Below are 21813 nucleotides of genomic sequence, written 5' to 3' on the forward strand. Positions count from 1 at the left end.
TCTCTCTCTCTCTCTCTCTCTCTCTCTCTCTCTCTCTCTCTCTCTCTCCCTCTCCTCTCTCTCTCTCTCTCTCCACTGCCATTAGTCTTACCCAACTGTCTTAAGTCATAGACACCTTCAAAAACCTTCACATACCTACTGATAGAACTCATCAAAACAACCTTTTCCCCATCTAGACAAGGAAATCACTCCTGTAAACCTACCTTTTACCTATTTGTTTTCTTGTTGTTCTCTGAAGTCTTACATACCTAAGTAACCCTCACATTTTAGTTAGAGGGGTAGTTCTCATTGGATTCCCTATGGGCAAGCTTTGCTTCTTGAATTGCAAAATTATTAGATGGTTGGATACTTAAAAAGGAAAAGAAGTTTACACATGCAGATGACTATTAACTCTGTAACGATATGTGATTTGTATTATACCAAATAACTTGCTAAGTTAGCTTTATTTACGTCACTGGGTTTTATTGTCCCGTTTTTACTTTAGTATTCAAATGTTTCCATTGGTCTACGTTTATATCAAACACTGTAACAAAGTAGAATGATTCAAAGCAAATGGTGATTTAATAGTTTTTGTCTTGATACTATGTACAGGTAGTCCCTAGCTGACAAACAGTTCTTAAAAGTTCATTTGTAAGTGGGTTGTTTGGAACTCAAAGCACATTTTGCTTGCGAGCCAGGCCACAGCACCTTATTTGACCCATGATATAAGTGAAAACAGTACTGTTACAGTTACATTTAAGAGGCCTGGGAAATGTAACACTTTCTACCGGAGACAGTGGAATTTGGAATGTTGAGTACATAGTTTTTATTCACTTCTTCTATCCCTCCCACTGTCAGCAGTGACTACTTTCTGTCCAGCAAGAAATGTGTCTCCCTCGGCCTCTCCCCTTAGCAGCAGCCACTGCCCATATGGCAAGAAAGGAACATGATAGCTATGGGAATATAGTGTTTCAGGGTTTACACAGTGCTTTTCTCACAACGACCTTAGGAGATAATGTGTGCATTATTATCATCCCCAAAGAGAAACTGAGGCTCAGAAAGTTTAAATTTGCTTCCACTGTTGGAGCTGGAACCTAAAACAAAAGTATTCTGAGGCAATACAGTGGAAATGGGAGCTTGATTTAATCAGAAGAATCGATTTCAAATCCTGATTCTGCCACTCACTAAATGTAATCTTGGCCACATCGCTCCTGTGCACCCATTTCCTCATTTGTGAAATGGAGATAACAGGTGTCCTACCCACCTTCCATGGTTGGTGTGAAGGTTACATGAGAGAAGATGTGTGTGAAGGCACCTGGAGAATCAGAAAAATTGCAAATGTCAATTACTATAGGGATTATTATTGGAAATGCTTCTTGATCGCTTGGTATTGAGATCTCCCCCACTCCTGCACATATACACCCTGTTGAGCGGCTGGCCAGCTATCTGTATATACATTTGTAAGTCAGGGAATGTCCACATATGTATTGAGGTCATTACTAATTTGGTATGGATGTCATACCAGGTTTATAATATTGAAAGCCTTTAAATGAAACAAAAACTATGCATGCTATTGTGGTATTCATCAGTAAATAAGCTTATGCTTGCCAGTTTTATCCTGTGTATAAAACTGACTACTTTTGACAGTATTTTTTGCACTGTTTCTTTTCTTTCTGTTTTTATAAAGTTCTGTCAAGCATCAGTAACTTAGGATAATGTTTTACGGTGCTCACTGCCTTGCTGTAAATAGTTTCATATATGTCTTTTCAAATGTGAGACTTTATACTCGGTTTTTTTGTTTTTTTTTGGAAAAGATGTCTGTCCTTCATATTCATATGTAATAAACCCTTTTTCAAAGAATTTGGTTGGCATTTCTCACTTTTCTTCCCTTTTTCATTCTAAAAAGGCTGTCAGCGAAGTTGTCACTTTCTGTTAACATACACATACACATATACATATACATATACATACACACACACAGACACATATATAGCAATCAGGGCTAAGTAACTTGCTCAGGGTCACCTAGGCTTGTAAATGTCTGAGGCTGGATTTGAACTAGGTCCCACTCACTCTATCCACTGTGTCACCTAGCTGCCCCTTTGTTTCAAAGAAATAACTGCAGGAATTTTCTGCCTTTTTGTTTTTTAACAGAAGCTTACTGATTTTATTCATCCATATTTGACTCTAACTTAACTGTTCACAGTGAGGTTTGCTTTGAAAATGAATAATTTTTCTTCCTGGGAAGACCTCATGAAGGCCAAAGGGAAGGCAACTGCTACTTTTGGTGACTTTCCCATACATTGCTTCAGAAACCAGGAATACTGGACATGGGAAAACAAATACCTTGATGAGAATCTGGAGAACAGCACACCATAGTGGAAAGAGAATCAGGACACCTAGCTTTGAATCTCAACTTGAACACCTACCACTAAGGAGTCACAAACTCTCTGAATTTGTTTCCTTCTCTGTAAAACAGAGATAATAGTTGTACTACTCACTTGACATTACTTATGTGAGGGAAATGCTTTGTAAGTCTTAAAAATTAATAGCAAACATTTTCTCCAACCTATGGGTTGTGAAGGCCAAACAGTGCCTTATCTAATGGTCTGCCTCCAGGTGATCAGTTTCCATAGTTAGGCTGTTCTTAGGAGAGTAGATTGTTGGTCACTGGGATTGTACTCAAAGCTTATCTATCATGATAAACTTGTGCACAAGCTTAAATGTAATCTTGGCCACATCGCTCCTTTGCACCTGTTTCCTCATCTGTAAAATGAAGGTAACAGGTGTCCTACCCGTCTTCTATGGTTGGTGTGAAGGTTACATAAGAGAAGATGTATGTGATATATTGTGCAGGCCCTCATCACTTCATACCCAAACTATTGCAGTGAGTTAGTCTTTAGGGCACTAAGTTTCACCTCACCCCAGTCCAACTGTCAAAGTTATCTTCCTAAAGTGCATCTGACCACCATTCCCACATTTGATAAGCTCTACCAGAATTTAACAACCTGTTTGACGTTCAAAGTCCTTCATAACTGGGACCTTTCCTACATTTCCAGTCTCCTTATATTATACTCCCCTCCACATACTCTGGGATCCAGTGATACTGGTTTCATTGTTCTTGAACTCTATCTCCCATCTCCATGTGTTTTTTATTGACTGCCTCCCAGGCTTGGCATTCTCTCCTCCATCTCTGCCCCCCGGGTTCCTTTAAGTCCCAGCTAAAAATCTCCCCTTCCATAAGAAGCCACAATCTCCTTTTGTGTTAATAATGCCTTCCCTCAGCAGAAAACTGGGGATTTTTACAACCAGTGTCTCTGATAAGGGCCTCATTTCTTAAATACATAGAGAACTAAGTCAAATTTATAAGAATATAAGTAATTCACCAATTGATTAATGGTCAAAAGATATAAACAGGCAGTTTTCAGACAAAGAAATTAAAGCCATCTATAATCATATGAAAAAATGCTCTAAATCACTATTGATTAGAGAAATGCAAATCAAAACAACTCTGAGGTACCACATCACACCTATCAGATTGGCCAAAATGACAGAACAGGAAAATGATAAATGCTGGAGATGTGGGAAAATTGGAACACCAATGCATTGTTGGTGGACTTGTGTACTGCTCCAACCCTTTTGGAGAGCAATTTGGAACTATGGCCAAAGGGCTATAAAAATGTGCATACCTTTTCACCCAGCAATAACACTTCTAGGGCTGTATCCCAAAGAGATCATAAAAATGGGAAAAGGACCCACATGTACAAAAATATTTATAGCAGCTCTTTTTGTGGTGGCAAAGAATTGGAAATTGAGGGGATGCCCATCAGTTAGGTAATGGCTGAACAAGTTGTGGTATGTGAATGTAATGGAATACTATTGTGCTATGAGAAATGATGAGCAGGTGGACTTCAGAAAAACCTTGGAAGACTTGTATGGACTGATGCTGAATGAAGTGAGCAGAACCAGGAGAACATTGTACACAGTAACAGCCACATTGTGCAATGACTAACTTTGATAGACTTAGCCCTTCTCAGCAATGCAAGGATCTCCAAAAATCTCACAATGGAAAATGCTATCCACATTCAGAGAAAGAACTATGGAGTTTGAATGCAGAGCAAAGCATACTATTTGCTCTTTTTTTTTCTTGTTTCCTCTTTCTTGTGGTTCCTCCTATTGGTTCTAATTCTTCCTTAAAACATGACTAATGTGAAAGTATGTTTAAGAGGAATGTATATATAGAGTCTATATCAGATTGCACACCCTCTTGGGGAAGGAGGCAGGAAGGTTGGAGGAGAAAAATTTAAAACTCAAAAGTCTATGGAAATGATTGTTGAAAACTAAAAATAAATTAATTTTAAAAAAGAAAAAAAATGCTTTCCCTCTGCAAATCATCTCGTTTATCCTCTATCTTGTTTGTACAAAGTTGTTTTATTTTGTCTCCCTCAGTACACTGTGAACTCCTCCAGAACAGGAACTATCTTTTGCCTTTCATTATATCCTCCTTAATACAATGCTTGGTACATAGTAGGCACTTAATGAATACTTATTGACTATTATATGTTCAGTTGTTTTTCAGTTGCGTCCGACTCTTCATGACCCGATTTGGGTTTTTGGGGGCAAAGATAGTCGTTTGCCATTTCCTTCTCTAGCTCATTTTACAGATAAAGAAACTGAGCCAAACAGGGTTAAGTGATCTGCCCAGGGTCACAAAGCTAGTAACTGTCAGAGGCTAGATTTGAACTCAGGAAGATGAGTCTTCCTGAGTCCAGGCCTGCCATTCTATCCACTGTGCCACCCAGCTGCCCTGTTTATTGACTGATTGATAGAACCTATTAGAGTGTGCCTCTTAAAAACATCAATGCCACCTTTTGACTGAGAAATTCCACTACTATAGGGTTATACTCCAAGGAGGTTATTGATAAAAACAAAGTCCACATATATATTAAAATATTCATAGCAGCACTTTTTTGTGATAGCACAGAACTGGAACAAAGTAGATGCCCAACAGTTGGGGATGGCTAAACACACTGTGGTACAGGAATGTAGTGTGATACTATTGTGTTGTAAGAAATAATAAAAATGATTAATACAGAAAGGTATGGAAAGATTTACATAGTTTGAAGAGCCAGGAAAACAATATAAACATGACTATGACAATGTTAATGGAAAGAACAAGCATAAAACAATCAAAAGTGAATGTTATAAAATTATAAAGAATAAACATGGTCCCAAAGAAGAGATAATGAAAAGATCCCTCCCCTCACTCCTTTCCTAAGGTAGGAGGTCCGTAAGTGTGGTACATTACCTAAGTTTTCAGACTTTTTTGATGTTTATTAGAATTACTGGGGTTTTTCCTTCCTTTTTTCTTTCTTTAAATTTTTACACGGAATGGTTTTCTGGAAGGGGGAGGAGAGGTATACTGGGAGAAATTCTGGTGACATGTAAAACAAAAGATATCAAAAATGTATTTTTAACAAATACTACAAATGATGAGACACTGGGATAGGACTTGGAGAAACACACACAGGGAATGAGTAGTTCAATCAGTTTCCAAAAGCTGTTAAGACATTCTTTAATTTATTCACAGTTCTTTTCTTCTTACATGTTTTTCCCCCCAAATGGCTATAAGACCTAAATATGCTTCTTTCTTATCTTCCTTTGTCCTCTTAGTGTGGCTTTAGGGCTCCCATGAATACTCTAGTCCAAAAAATCCTGCCAATTCTTGACTTATACCTCAATAGTAAAATGGGATGAGAAGATAGCTACAGAAATGTCTATTTCTTATTAAGAATGCCATATGTAGACTTTGGGGGGAAGCAACCTTTATAGCTATCCCAACTAGTACAAGCAGCTTGTGAAAACTAAAAGTAACTTAAATCCAAACATTAACAAGTTTCAATTATTAACTAATGGGTGAAACTCATGCGGACTTCAAGAAACTTTCCTAAATGAAAAATTCCATAATTCTGGTCCAAATACCATTCCATGCCATACTCCCCCATAGCAGCCGTTGCTAACAAACACTATTCCCTGGGTTGCTGATGTTTAGGCTTTTGGTATGCAATAAGCCAGGTTGATCTAAAGCCTTACTGGAAGTATGGGGTTGAGATAGAATGTTTTTTCCTCAATAACAAAGCTGGAAAGGAAACGACAATTTTCTCCTCAAGTTTCCATTGGAATCTCTCACCAGATAAAAGGTGCGAGGGTGTGTGTGGTGGGCAACTGCATAAGATAGTCATAGATTTAGAGTTGGAAGGAACCGTGAAGGCCACCTAATACAACACCCTCATTTTACTGATGAGGAAACTGAGTCCCAGGAATGACTTGCCCAAGATCACACTGATAGTAAATACCAGAGGCAAGATTCAAACCCAGGTCCCTCTGACTGCAGAGACACTGCTTTCTCCATGGCATATGGTGTAAAGGATGTTATCAGAGAGATGGATGACTGTACAAGAAGGTATGTTGGACATCTAGGAAGAATGAGGGAAATGGATGTCCCATGGACTCCAATGGCAATAGGGGCACTCCAACATTGGATAAACCTGATGTGTGTGCTGCCTGCCTTGGGCAAGTCACCCTTTCTGTTTGCTTAAGTTTCCTGAGCTGTAAAAAATGGTGATAATAATTGCACCTATCTCCCAGGTGTGTTGTAAGGATCAAATAAGATAACATTTATCAAGTGTTTAGCATACTGCATGGCAGTCAGTAAGTCAAAAAACATTAACCAAGCACCCACTATGTGCCAAGCACTGGGCACAAAACAGACAAAAGACGGTCCCTGCTTTCAAGGAGTTTGCACATAGTAGGTGCTACATAAATAGTAGCTATTAGGACTGTTGTTGTTATCACTATTATCATCATGATGTACAAAGTGATCCACAAGGATTTATGGGAAGATATGGAAAAGAGTAGCAAGTCCTCAAGCTGGGAGATAGAAACAGTTTACCAAACCATCTACAAAGCCTTTTTGTAAAAAAGCCATTTCTTAGACAGTATTTAAGTATCTACTTCTGGCTGATAGAGGGGGAAGGGAAAGGAATAAGTATTTATATAGTGCCTACTATGTGTCAGACACTATGGGAAGTGCTCTCATTCAAGCCTCACAACAGCCTTGCTGTTATATAAGTGCTATTATTATCTCCATTTTGCAGTTCAGGAAACTGAGGCAAACTGGTTAAGTGACTTGTCCAGGGACAAACAGTGTCAGAGGCTGGATTTGAACTCAGGACTTTGATGACAATTAAGTACCATCCACCAACTACAGAGGCAGCGGAACTAACAAACCACCCTCCAGTCAATGAACTGCTTAGAGGTATGCAACCCAAAGGCCATCCATTATTCCCTACTTTAGGAACCTTTCCTCTCCCCTTATTTTCTCCTCCCCACACTCCCATTTGTGTTTCCTGCACTCTTTCTTTCTTCTCTTTTCTCCTACCGGTCTCTTTGTCATCAGCAAGGTAATGAGAATTCAGAACTTCAGAATGCAAAGCAATCCAATCATTCGGACAAATCACTTCCCCTGGCCAGGGCTCAGTTTACCCATTTGTTAAACAAGAGAATTGGCCCAGAATGATTTCTAACGTCTCTTCTAGCTGTAAATTCCACAACTTAGGCTATACTTCTAGAAGGCAGTGGACAGATTGGGTTACAAATCCCTCACAGGATCCTCCATTCCCCCATAATCTAACAAACCAACCTTACAAGTTTCCCTAGAAAATAAATAAAAAACAGACCATAAGGACTTTCATTATCCCTTTTATTACCTTACACCCCTCGGATTTATTCTGAACATTAAAACAGGCAAAGAGGAAGAAAAAAAATGGATTTTTTTTCTCTTCCAACTTGATCTGTCAAAAGCATATTGTATGAAACCATGGCATTATCTCTTAGAAAAAAGCATTCAAAAATTAATTTCATATGAAGGATTAAGAAGTTTAAAACAAACCTCTGAGTAAGCAATAGGTAGGGGAAGGTTTTAAGTGCATCGAATGTTTCTCATTCCAGTTCTATTAGAGAAATGCCAGAGGGCCATGCTTCCAAAGGACCCTCATGCACTCAATTCTCTGAGGTTTCCACAAAGAATTTAAATAAAAGCTGAAGGGATTGCATAGGTTCAGTGGTCTTCAATTTCCTTTTTAATCTCGGAAATGTAGGGATGATCTTTGCCATGAGCTACTTCCATAATAGCGATAGCCTAGAGGAGGAAAAAAATGGTAAATGAGAAAAGTGACTGTTCTCTTTCCAACCTTCCTGAAGAACCCTTTTCATCCCCTCACAGCCTAAAAGAAAAGCAGGGAGAGGTTTCTTCATGCTTACCCTGTGGCCCAGGTTGAGAAATGGGATTCTTTATTTTTAATGAAGGCAGGTAAAATAATCAAATTACTCAGGTTCATGGCTATCATGGGGTTAGGGTTAAGGGACCTTAGGGGTCACCCAGGCTCACTCCCTCATTTACTGATCAGAAAACTGAGGCCCAGAGAGTAATTTCCCTAAGGTCACAAAGATTTTTTTTTTTAATAGGAAACTGAATAAAAGACTCTGAAACCTTCTTAACCATTTTTATGTGTATTATGAACCTCTCTGGTAGCCTGGCAAAGCCTAGACAGTTCAGAATATTTTTAAATGAATAAAATGTGAATATTGCAAAGGAAGTCAATTATACTAAAACATAATTATCAAAATGTTAAAAAACAAAACAAGTTTTTAATTCTAGGTAAGAACCCCTGCTCTAAAGCTAGTCTACACAAGTCAAACAAGGTAAAACAATCAGGAAAAGATTTTCCAGATTGTTAAGCTTTAAAAAAGAAACATACATCCCCATATCTCCTGGAGTTTCTCAAGGGAGCTTCTGTGGTAAGGCCTCTTTAGCCTCACTTTTCTGGATATTTTAGGAGAAGGAGAGTCTCCACATTGTTTGGCCACAGGTTTTCTACTCCAGTTGGTCGTGCTCAGCCAGGGCTAGATGCATTGACCAGAGGGATCTCGAACGTGTTAAATGAATGCATTTCCCCAGGAAAAGGAAAATTTACCAGTAGGGAATGGGAAGTGGAGGGCGGAGTTGATGGAAATCTAATCAACTGAAATTATAATTTAAATCATTAGAGAGGAAGAGCTGATTTAATCTTCTTTTCCACCAACTTCATTCTTTCTTAGCAAAACTACATCAGAGTTTTACTCTGATACCTCACTATGGTAATGTTAGATGGTCCCTACCATAATGTGAAGGCTTCATGTATGTGCTGTTTTTCAGTCGTGTCTGACTCTTCGTGAACCCATCTGGGGTTTTCTTTGCAAAGATACTGGAGCAGTTTGCCATTCCCTTCTCCACATCATTTTACAGATGAGGAAACTGAGGCAAACAGGGTTAACTGACTTGCCCAGGACCACACAGCTAATAAGTGTCAGGCTGGATTTGAACTTAGGAAGATGAGTCTTCCTGACTCTAGGCCCAAGACTCTATCCACTGCACCACCTAGCTGCCCAAATACATGTACTGTCTAAATTCATAGTCATATCTGGCTGGGTCACAACCATGTTTGAAGACTGTCTCAAAAGGTCTTACCCACAGCAAGGAAATTATAGTTCTGTGAGTCTCAGGGAGCAGGGGAAAAAAAAAAATACACACACACACACACACACACACACACACACACACATATAAATCTTGGTAATCCACAGGGAAAAGCAGACTAAGAATTTGTTTAAGTATATCTAAAGGTATGTGGGGGCAGCAGATGGCACAGTGGATAGAGTGCCAGGCCTGGAATTTGGAAGACTTATCTCTGTGAGTTTAAATCTGGCTTCAGACACTTATTAGCTGTGTGACCCTAGGCAAGTCACTTAACCCTGTCTATCTTAGTTCTTCATCTATAAAATGAGTTGGAGAAGGAAATGGCAAACCACTCCAGTATCTTTGCCAAGAAAACCCCAAATAGGGTCATGAAGAGTCAGACGTGACCGAAAAAATGACTAAATAAAGGTATTTAATTCAATTCCACAAACATTTCCTAAGTGACTATTATGTGCTAGGCTCTAGGATATAAAGATAAGACAAAGGGCTTGCCTTCAAGAAGCTTCCATTCTACCAGGAGATATAATATGTCCACAGATACTAAACATGAGGTAACTTGAGTAAAGGCAGAACAGCAACCACTAGAGGAATCAGGAAAGGTTTCCTGTAGGAGGTGGCATTTAAGCTGAGATCTGAAGAGAAGTAGGGGGTCCAAGATGCAGATGTGAGGCATGGGACCCAGCACAGTCAAAGGTGTAAGAATGTCCCATGCAAGGAACAAAAACTAGGTCAGCTGTACTGGAATAATGTAAATAGAGTAACAGGGAATGTCTGGAAGGGTTGACAAAAGCCAGATTACAAAGGGCCTGAAGTGCCAGGAAGAAGCGTTTTCCCTTTATCCTGGAGGCAATGGGGAGGCACTGAAGATTTCTGTGTAGTAAAGCTTCATGGTCAGACCTGTTTGAAGACTATTAATTTTGCTGTTCTGTGGAGGAAGGACTGGAGAAGAGCAATATTTGAAGCAGGCAGTCTTAAAATATCCTGGGTGATATGTGAAGGCCTGCCTGAACCAGAGTGACTGGTGGTCAGGTGAAGAGAAAGGTTTGGATGTGAAAGATATTGTGTGGGTAGAACTCTATGGCATGGCAGCTGATTAGACATGAGAAGGGGGTAAGAGAAAAAAGAATCAAAGACTCCACGGTTACAAACCTGGGGAACTGAAATGAGAGTGATATTCTCCATAGAAATAAGGAGGTTTAGAAGAAGGGTAGGAGGGAAGGTAAAACGTTTCATTTTGGATGTCAAATTTGAGATGCTTCAATGGGCCATAACGGGCAGAGATATCATTTAGATAGCTGGTGACATAGGACAGGAGCTCAGGAAAGAAATCAAGAGCTGGATATATTGACAGGAGGACCATTTGCATAGAGAAGATAACAACTCAAGACAACTGATGAGATCACTAAGCGAAAGAAGAGTAGAAGGCCCAAGACAGAACTATGGGGGACACTCGTGATTGGTTGGCAGGAGATGGATGATGTGCCAGGAAAGGAGCTGAGGAGTAATCAAAAATGTAGAAACAGAACCAAGAGAAAACGGCATCACAAAAGCCAAAAGGTGGAGAGTGTAGGAATGATCCAAAGTTTCAAAAGCTTTAGAGAGAGATCAAGTAGAATGAGAACAAAAGATTAATCATTGGTAACCTTGGATAAAATAGTTTCAGTGCAATGATAAGAAGTTAGAAGCCAGAATGCAAGGAATTGAGAAGATAATGGGAAAGAAGGAATGGGGGTAACAAAGACAGACTGCTCTTTCTAGTAGTTTGGCCGTCAAAAGGAGAAGAGACCTAGGAAAATAAACTCAGGCTAGTTACAGTCAAATGGAGGTTTTGTGAACGGGGAGACCCAGTCATCCTTGTAGGAATCACTGAAGAAGCAGTGAAGGAGAAACTGGAGATGAGAAAAAGAATGACTGATGAAGCAAGCTAGCAGAAGAGACAGGATGGGGTGGGATCCGGCACATCAGTAGAGGGGTTGATCTTGACAAGGAGATTAGAATACAGCAAGAGAGAATGAAGGATGATATAGAGAAATTTAATATGCAGAGTAAGGGAGAATCAGCCTATCAACCACCAAATACTTCTTTGAATAAGTGAGGGTACACAGTGGATGGCCTCTACTTTCTTAGCAAAGTAGAGGGAAGTCTTCTCCTCAAAGGGCTCAAGGAGGGAGTTGAACAGAATGCCAAGAAGAGAAAAGGTTGGGATTAGCTACTGCGGGGCCACAAAGATTTATTATAAGGATTGCTCTGCAGAAGTGGGGCCCTCAATACTCTTCACTGCACTGCAGGAGAGTACATGGAGGGCCCATCTCCACCTCCTCCTAGACCTTGCTCTCCAAATGACAGTACAAAAGACTTGGCTGTGACTACAGCAGGAGACCAATGGGGCCAAGGTTATGGGCTGGATCACAGCGTGGGCCTGTTTTGTCACTCAGAGAAAAACTTGGTCCAGATGTGTGCCATTGGTCATAGCTAATCCTGTGAGGAGAGTGACAATTCATCTCCACACATGTTGAAATACTTCCTCCAGCTGGCAGCTCAAAAGGATCAGCTTTGTATAAGAAGTGAATTACCTAAGTTGTCCTATTAGGAAAAAAAAGTTATTTAACATTATTCCACTTTATTATACTCGGGTTCAGACAAAAATAACCTTCTTTCTGTTTCCCAGATACAACATTCCATCTGCTGTCCCACATTCCCTTTACTGTCACTTTTTTTTTTCTTTTTGGTGGGGGCAATTTGGGTTAAGTGACTTGCCCAGAGTCAAACAGCTAGTGAGTGTCAAGTATCTGAGGCCGCATTTGCACTCAGGTCCTCCTGATTCTAGGGTCAGTGCTCTATCCACTGTGCCACCTAGCTGCCCCTACCTTCACCTCTTAATGGCCAGCATTTATAAAGGGTACCAAGTTTTGTGAGTGTAATACATATGCTATCTCCTTTGGTCCTGACAATAACCCTTGTAAGGTAAGTGCTGTTAATATTCCCATTTTACAAATAAGGAAACTGAGACTAACAGATTACGTGACTTGCCCAGGATCTCACAGCCAGTAAGTATCTGAGGCAGAATTTCAACTCTGGTGTTCAGGACTCCAACTCCACACTCTCTCCACTGGGCCAAAGCTCAGCTCAGACACTTCCTTCTACATGAGGCCTTTTCTAATGCCTCCCCCCTCCCTCCTCCCAGCTGCTAGTGTTCCTTCTCCTCCCTCAGGTTACCTTGGACTTATTTTTTATATACATCTACATATACATGCTCTTCCTCCCAATATAGTATAAGCTCCTCGAGGGCAGGTACTGCTGCACTTTTGTCTTTGTTCCCACAACTTCTAGCACAGTGCCCTTCATATCGCAGATACGTAATAAAATGTTTTTTGATCAATTATTATCAGCGAAGCACTCCAGGAAAAAATAACAAATTTTTTTAAAAAAAACATTTCAAGGGGTAGCTAGGTGGCACAGTAGATAAAGCACCGGCCCTGAAGTCAGGAGGACCTGAGTTCAAATTCGGCTTCAGACCAAACACTTGACACTTACTAGCTGTGTGACCCTGGGCAAGTCAGTTAACCCCAATTGCCTAAAAAACAAAACAAAACAGAAACAAAAACAAACAAAACAAACCATTTCAAGATTTGCAAAATACCACAGCCCCATGTAACCCTGCAAGACAGGAAGCAACGCCAACATTTTACTTTTACAGGTGAGTGAAGCATGCTTGGCTAGGAGAAAATGGTCCCATCCCCACCTTCCACAAGAGTCAGCAGAAAAGCCAAGTTGCTGGGGAGAAGGTGAATTACCTTTTTCAGGGCTTTTACTCCCGAAGCTTTGTGTTCTAGCCCCATGTATAGCCTTCCTAGCTTGAGCCACATGGAGGCCACATTTAGGGAATACAGTGGATAATGTTTGCTAAAAGACAAGAAAGAAAGAAGACAAGCCATCTTATTATCAGATCTTCCACACTAGCATCCATGTGTCCAGCCTGGAGAACCAAGAAGCATGAACATGCGCCTTTAATTCAGTGCATCTGTTGTGGGTTGAACTCCTTAAGAAACAAATGGCTTTTTTCCATTCTGTGGCCACAGACTTCCTGCCCCAGTCAGTAATCTTGGAAATGTTTACCAACAGCAAAACAGGGAATCCAGTTGGGAAAGTCTTGGTGGATCAGCACACCCCAGCCCAACAAGTACTCACCACTACATGGAATATGAATGTACTTCAAGGGTCGTGTGCAAAATAATTTAAAATGAACCAGGAGAGGACGCTCTCTGGAAAAAATCCTATGGCAAACCCATTTTTAAAACAATGGCCCCCTTACCTATTATGGAAATTCATGTTAATATTCTGAGTTTTCTTAAGGCCTGGCATACCTGTATTAGAGAAACAACCCAAAGAAAATGGCCAGTGATGGTGGCTCAAAGAGACCATTTTTATACATGAAGGATAGCACATAAGCTAACAGTTCTACAGAACTTAGTCCTTCTAGTTGTGTGCCCACATGGAGGAAGAACTGCTGGTTAAGCTCCATGAAGCCAAAGACCGCACTGCCCATTTCTTTGCCCTCCCCAGTACAGACTAGAGAAACATATTGTATATATTGTATATACTACAGCAGATGCTCAGTGGAACCTATGGAGCAACACATGAACTAGTGGGGCGTTCCAACATACCGGGCAGTTGTGCTAACCCTTTATCTGGGGTACCCGCGTCTCCCTACACTGGCAGCATCAACCAAAGGAGGAGATTCTACCTACAAAAGGTGTGTGGGCTGGGACTATGGAGAAGGGTTAGGGGGATGTGTGAGAAAGGTCTCTATGGGAAGACTTCTTGTTTAGTTCAATGCTCTGTCCTACAGAGGCTCTGTCGGAGTTAGGGGCTGAAGTGGGCACTGAGTTCACCTGAGTGATCCTGGGAACCAACTGAGAACTAGGCTGAGAGCTGGGGCTGGGTATTTCTGAGTAAAGTGTGGGGAGGTTTTGAGAAAGCTCTGAGCTTGCACATTCCCGGCCTCACCCACTCCAGGGTACTGGGAGGTGGGGGTGAGGAATTTATTTAGAATTTAAATGACAAACTCAATCTCTGGGCAGTTTTCAAGAGCTTACTTCCCCTCTTGCTCCCTCTGCTGGCCAGTCGAAGCAGTGCTACCTGAGGACTGAACCTTCAGAGTAAAGTCAAATCATGAAGAGAGAGCCCACCCACCCTGTGGGCTTACACAGAGAAACAAGGCTATCTCAGCCTCATGGAAGGGCGGCTCAATCCCTATTAGTGTAGGGATCACCATGGCTGGAGGGTGGGGGACTTTCCCCAATACCCAACTGAATTAGCGACTATTTTCTTATGGGCTGTCCCTGAAAGCAGAGCCCTAAAGAGACAGAATAGCTCCCAGACTCTTAGTCTCAGGGCTTTAAGGGTCACTGAGGACTTTATCTTATCCACCCTCTGTGTAGTTAGCCTTCTGTTCCACACCAGTGAAGTCCTTTCCTGCTTTCAGAAATATTTTGGGGAAAAAATGCCTCGGTCTTCCTCAGCCATCCATCCTGGAGTCTAGTCATTCTGTCAGGAAACTTCTGTGTCTAACCTCAGGATGGTATCCAGCAGAAGAATTTCCAACTCCTACTCTGTCCTTGGCAGAGATGGAGAACAGGGATGGGTGAGTAACTGCTCTCTGTGAGAGGGTACATCAGGAATGACCACAGAATGAGTCACGTCTCAGGAGAACGGACCAAAAATGCCCAAAAGGGGACAAAAGATTTTTAGTGGTAAGAGAACAAATGGGGAAAATATGCAGGAAAGCATGATTCTGTACTTATGATTTATCGTGGGGCTTTCCTCTTGAGGAGGGGCAATTATGTCACAGGGGATAGAGAACCAGCCTTGAAGCCAGGAAGACCTGGGTTCAAGTCCCACCCCTGAAAAGTACTGGCTACATGACCCTAGGCAAGTCACTTCACTTTTTAAATGAAGGCAATTCCTTAAGATTATAAATGGCAGAGAAGGTGCCTGTATTGGTAGAAAAAGTTTTCTCATCTGGGAGTTCCCTATACCAATGAAATCACTTGTCCAGTCTCTAAATCTGTCTTTCCTCAAGACAATCCTGTGAGGTAGGATACTACGGGGTAGTTACCTATTCTGCCCCTAGGGTATACTCATGTGCTTTAGGCAAGTCCCATGACTTGCCTAAGGTCTGTCACATATATATATGGGGAGGGGGAGAGAGAAAGCACTGGAGGTGGAGTGGGCCTTGGGCCTGAGACCTTTCCTACTATACCTCTCTAAAAAGGATTTGAAATCTTTAGCCTGAGTCTACAGCTATTCCCACTGAGCATGTCAAATTCTCTTTGCCCAACTTTGGAATAATGGCAGAGGTGAAGAGTCATTTAGACCTCCATGGCTGTGGGCTTACACAAAGAAACAAGGCTGCCTCATGGAAGGGTGGCTCAATCCCTACTAGTGTAGGGATCACCATGGCTGGTTGGGGTGGGGGACTTTCCCCAATAACCAACTGCATTAGTGACTATTTTCTTATGGGCTATCCCTGAAAGCAGAGCCCTAAAGAGATAGAATAGCTCCCATAGAACAAACACAGACCTTGTAACTCTATCCTAAGATGTGCAGAGAACCAAAGGCTGCCCTGCTAGGTACATTCCAGGAAGAAAAATTAATCAGCTTGGATTTGATTATGGCAAAAATTCTAAAATACTAATTCCATTTCAGCACACTGTGACCTGAATAACCTCCCCAAGTCACCTGTAGGGCTTAATGATTTTCTGTCCATAGCGCAAGGCACCTTCCCAGTCCTGCATGTATAGGCAGACGCCCATGGCCTGGTACATCATGTGTAACATGTACACATTGCTGTCTTCAAACAAGGAGCCCATCTTCTCCTGGCTGAGCTCACAGATCTCCAGCAGCTCGCTAGGGGTTGCACTGGAGTCAAGAAAAAGGAGTGATATGGCTGGCTACCCAAAGTTATGAGTGCACAGACAAGGCTACCCAGGATCATAAGGTTTGGTAAAGTGTCTGAAGAGCTCATGCCCTAAGTCCTTACAGCACCCAAATTCCATATTCAAACCATCCCAGAAAGAGAACAATCTACATTGCTCTTAAACATTTCTTGAAAACAAAATAATTCTAATAAAATTACTTATTTTCATTAAGGAAAAAAAATCAGAAAAACCTGATTACAACAGAATACAATTTCAATAGAATTGAAAGAATTTTAGCCACATGGAAAATGATTTTTTAAATTAAAGCATAATTTGAATAATGTCTTAGAGCTAGAAGGGAAATTAGAAGTTGCTAAGTTCCTAGGTATACAGCCAGAAAGGATGAAGAAGTCATTGAGGCCAACCACCTCATTTACAGACGAGGACACTAAGGGACAGAAGGGATAAGTGATTTCCCCAATGTCACACAGGTACTAAGGAGCAAAGTCAAAACTGGAAATCAGATCCTGGGACTCCAGGTTCAGCAGGTTTTTTTCCCCTTCTCTTTCTTTTTAAAATAATAAAAAAAAAATCCTTATTCTGAATTGAAACATCAAATAAAATGAGCATTTCCACTTACAAAGTAGAAGAGAAAAATAAAAAGATTGTAAATGAAACTGAATATTAGATACAGTTTGTTTTTTCCTTTCAGTATATAACAAATTCAATACATAACTTTCAAATCTTCCTTTGTTTCCTTTTGGCCTTTTTTCTATTCTCTTTTGTGCATTAAAAAAAAAAAGCTTCAATGACCTTTTTAGGCTATTTTCAATGTACCATACTCTAACCTCCAACTCAATAAAGGAATCACCTCTAAAATACCTTTGCTAGCTGATCACTCAGTCTCCCTCTGAATAATCCCAGTAATTTTTAAATTACTGGGCCCATTCCATTTTTAAATACATCTAATTGCCAGGAAATTTTGCCTTATATTGAACCCAAATTTGCCTTCTCTGCATTTCTACCCACAGACCTTGGTTCTGCCCTTTGGAGCTACATAAAATAAATTATACTCCTTTCCCACGAAGTAACCTCTAGGAGAGAATGCTATTATATGAAATTATATTACTATTCAAGGCATGTAGCTGAGAAAACATTCTGAGAAGGATTTTGGTAAATGGGAAAATTTTAGAGACTCTTAGGCAGGTTTTCAAGTTATGACTGTTAGCCACAGGAAAAGCTGGCTCACTTAAATGCAACAACTGTAGGAAGCAAGGGGGCAGATAATGCAAAAACCATGGATAACACCCTCTCTCCTATTTCCTTTCCCACCTCAAGCCCTCAAACACTTAGATCTGCCTCTACAAAGCAGTTAAGGACACTTGTGGATGGATACGCGTTCAACCACACAAATCCCCTGGTGCCCAGTCCTAACTTTTCCCATTGCTCATCCCCTTTATCTACAGATTACTTTGCACACAGTAAGTGTATAATGCATGCTTTTTCATTATAAATACTTAATTCATGTGGATAACTCAAGACTGGTTGCACAATTACTGAGTATCTACTATGATACTTGATACTATGAAGCTCTATAAAGGTGCCTTCGAGGAACGAAGATGAACTTCTTCGGACCCTTGGCAAGGAAGCAAATGATCCTACCTGGAAGCCGAGTTCAGTCCAATCTACTCAAAAAAGAAATGGGGGAAGTTGCTTTCTATACTTGACAAGGTATAAAATCTACCTATTGAAGAGGCTTTCTTTGTTCAAGATTCAGACCTCATGCCCCCCACCTTTCCCTCCTCATCTCTTGCAAGGAGAGTGAGAAAAGGATATATTTATAATGCTTGGCCCTCCTAAATTCCTCGATGACATTCCGTGCATATTTCACCATGTCTCGGATGCTTTCGGCCTTTGGGGATTCGTTCAGTTTTCGGATTTCCACCTTGGCTTTATCCTGAAAGAAACATTTATGAATGCTATAAAGGGAATTATACTGATAGAGAAATCTTTCAAGAATTTACACATCTTTGTATCTGGATTTGCAAGTTATTAGAGCCCACGGGCACTAATGGAAAAGGTGAGTAGGGGACAGTGAAAAGGATGATGAACGAGAAGTTAGAAGGCCGGATTTGAATCCCAGCTCTACTGTGTGTTACCTTGGCTAAATCCCTTTATTTCTCTGGGCCTCAGTTTTCTTATCTGTAATATGGGGGTTGATTTTATAAGTTGTGTTTTGTTTCTTTTTTTAATAAAATGGATCCCTGCCAGTTGGAAGAATGGATGAATAAACTGTGTCATATGAAGGTAATGGAGTAGTTATTACATCATAAAAAATGACTAATACAAAAATTCATAGAAACTTGGGAATACTCGTGTGAACTGATGCGCAATAAAATAAGGAGAACCAGAAGAATCATTTACACAATGACCGCAACAATGTAAAGGAGAACAATACTGAAAACGTCAGAACTCTGATGAAGTAAGACGAAATGTAACTCGGCAGAGAGGTGAAATAGGTCCTCTAGGAATGGAATGAGGTATACACCTTCAGATGCGGCCAATGTATTGATTTTGCTTAATTGTATTTTCTTTGTTATAGGAGAAGAAATTATTGCAGGGAGCAGGGCAGGGAACTGGGCAGTATTGGGCAATGCAAAAGAAAAAAAAAGGAATCAAAAAACATTTATAAAATTCTTAAATTTTATAAATTTATAGAAATCTAATTATAGAAAGGTACTTTCTAATTCAAACACTCCAGGTTTCAATGATTCTGAATCAGGCTGGGATGAACAGAAATTAGGCAGCAGACCTGAAAGAAACTTGACTTTTTACAATATCTTTTTAAAAAAACTGGATTTCATGGGAACCTTTGCCTAGGGCAGGGTGCTCAGTATGCAGCTGTGGTCACAAGGGGAAAAAAACAGGGCAGGGTTGGCATTAGTCAACATCAGGTTTGATGTGGGTGGTGCTATGGTAAATTCGATCTTGCCGGTCTCATGGCCTAAAAACTTCTCTAAACTGGTTTGTGAAATTGCTGGAATTCTCCATTTGTGGTTTCGCTCCTCTCCCCTTCTCCCATTTTTTCCCTCCCACTTCCAAAGGTACATTCCATTTTAAGAGATGGCAATTTGGTAATTCCTTCCCGTGCCCAAATTCTCATGGAAACCTCCCCCTGCACTCCACACTGAGCTGCCAGAAATAGGTCTGAGTAGAAGGAAAGCAGACTACCAACTGAGGTTCTCAGGAATGTCTTGGCAAAGTTGGTGCCATCTGTAAAACGAGGAGGTTCAACCTGAGGCCCTGCCCAGCCCTCAGATTGGCTGAAACATCAGACACACGAGAAAGGCCACTCTGGATCAGCTCACTAGTCCCTCTATAAATTATACAGTCTATCAAGCATATACACAAGAAACAAAACAAAGGGGTTAATTAGTTTTTTTATAAAGAAAAGTTACCTCCTTGACCAATTTCTCATATTTTGGTGGGGCATAGGGTAGGACTCTGTGCCCTAGCACTTAAAGGGAACTTCAGAGTTCATCTCTCCCAATTCTCTCATCTTAGAGATGAATAAACAGGCCTAGGGACATTTCCAGGGACTTGTCCAAGATCACAAAGTTGTCTGGAGGCAGAACAAGTAGGCCAGAACCCACACCTTCTAGGAGTATGACCTGTACCTCCTAGGAGTATGCTCTTTCCCCTCTACAGTGCTGCCATGGTAACAGACCTCTAAGATGTTATTGTCTGAAAAGGGAGAAGGGAATAAGCATTTATATGGCACCTACTATGGGCCAGGCATTGTGCTAAGTACTATTCACAAATATTATCTCACTGGATTCTCACAACCACCCTGAGAGGTACAGGCTATTACATTATCCCTATTTTACAGATGAGGAAACTGAGGCGGACAGGTTATGTGTCTTGCCCAGGGTGGCACAGCCAGTAAGTGTCTGAGGCTGGATTTGAACTCAGGTCTTCCTGACTCCAGGTCCAGTACTCTATGCATTGAGACAATACCTATCTCCAAAATGGATGGAAACGAGCATCTTTTCCTATGATAAACATTACTGGGATGTGGGGAGTCGAATATCAGTTTGGAAGGAGGGGAAGGATGCTGCTTCTGGAAATGGATCTTGAGAAGTCCAGGCACATTAGGGTGACCAGACTGTCTATGCTACAGAGGCCTTACCTTTGCTTTGGTAGTACATTCCCTGCACTCGCACATAAAGAAATAGGAGTCTTTTAATCGGTCATTCCGATCTTCGGTAGGATATAGCAGGTCAATATAGCTAGTAAAAACCTAAGGAGAAAAAAAAAAAGATGACTATAGTGTTCAGAGGGGACACAGTTTACAAATCTTATCACAAGAGTTAGTGTGGTGTAATGGATAGAGCTCTGGACTTGGTGCCCAGAAGATCTGGGTTCAAATTCTCTCACAGATACCAAGTCTGAGAATCTGGGCAAGTACCTTGGTTTTCTCATCTGTAAAATGAGAGGGTTGAATTCAATTACATCCCAAGTCTCTTCTCACTCTAGATCTACGATCCCATTCCCTAAGATATTAGTAATGGTCTAGGAATTTTTCATTAATAGGCCCTAAGTCAAAGACTTTCACAAATGAGTTGTAGTAGAGTACAGTGGGTGACCCGAGGAATGCACAAAAATTGAATAATTTGGGTTCATCATTCCCTCATATTGGCTTCTTCTTGTGTTGGGAAACCCCCTGCCACCAGGCTAAAATGTCCCAATTCTGAAAGGGTTGTTGGTTCTCTTGTGGGGTTTCCGTGTCCTTACTTCTCTCTCCTCACTCTAGAGAGCCAACTGCAGATTTCATCCAGCAGGGGCCCACCCGTGACTCCTCTAGAGAAGAAATGACCCTTTGGTTTGGCAACTGCATGCTATCCTTGGTGCTAGTTGCCATGCTTTCTAGTTTTTTGCACTTTTGTTGCATCAAATTGGATTTCTTGGATGCTTTTTTTTTTCCGGAAGCATTGGGGTTTAAGTGACCCGTCCAGAGTCATACAGCTAGCTGGTAAGTGTCTGAGGTCGGATTTGAACTGAGGTCCTCCTGACTCTCGGGCCGGTGCTCTGCCCACTGTGCCACCCAACTGCCCCCTCTTGGACATTTTTATTGTAGCCACTTCTGCATGGTAAAGAAACTGGTGGTGAGGTATCTCCCCTTGCCTCCTAAGTCACACTGCAGTGGAGAAAGAACCTCAAAGTTGCAGCTTTCGCTGCCAACAGTTCTGTGTCCCAGCCTTAGGGCAGCACCAAGAACAGCAGGGATGGGAGATGCAGAACACTCGCCCTATACAGCTGGTTGCTTTTGATTTTGCC

The 21813-nt window shown here is 41.1% G+C and overlaps 1 protein-coding gene across 1 annotated transcript in view; it reads right to left on the reverse strand.

The window, feature by feature from the left end:
• Nucleotides 1–7724: 7724 nt before the first annotated feature.
• SMYD2 (SET and MYND domain containing 2) overlaps nt 7725–21813 on the reverse strand; it is a 91223-nt gene continuing 77134 nt past the window's right edge. Inside the window, exons 8-12 of the mRNA XM_027870747.1 lie at nt 20666–20776; nt 18313–18433; nt 16298–16472; nt 13351–13459; nt 7725–8179 (exon numbers count right to left, since the gene is read on the reverse strand). Of these exons, the coding sequence (XP_027726548.1) occupies nt 8099–8179; nt 13351–13459; nt 16298–16472; nt 18313–18433; nt 20666–20776 (597 nt within the window). The 3' untranslated portion in view covers nt 7725–8098. The remainder of the gene's footprint in view (nt 8180–13350; nt 13460–16297; nt 16473–18312; nt 18434–20665; nt 20777–21813) is intronic.

This window comes from Vombatus ursinus, unplaced genomic scaffold (genome assembly GCF_900497805.2).
Source record: "Vombatus ursinus unplaced genomic scaffold, bare-nosed wombat genome assembly UNPS02014798.1, whole genome shotgun sequence".
Lineage (NCBI taxonomy): Eukaryota > Metazoa > Chordata > Mammalia > Diprotodontia > Vombatidae > Vombatus > Vombatus ursinus.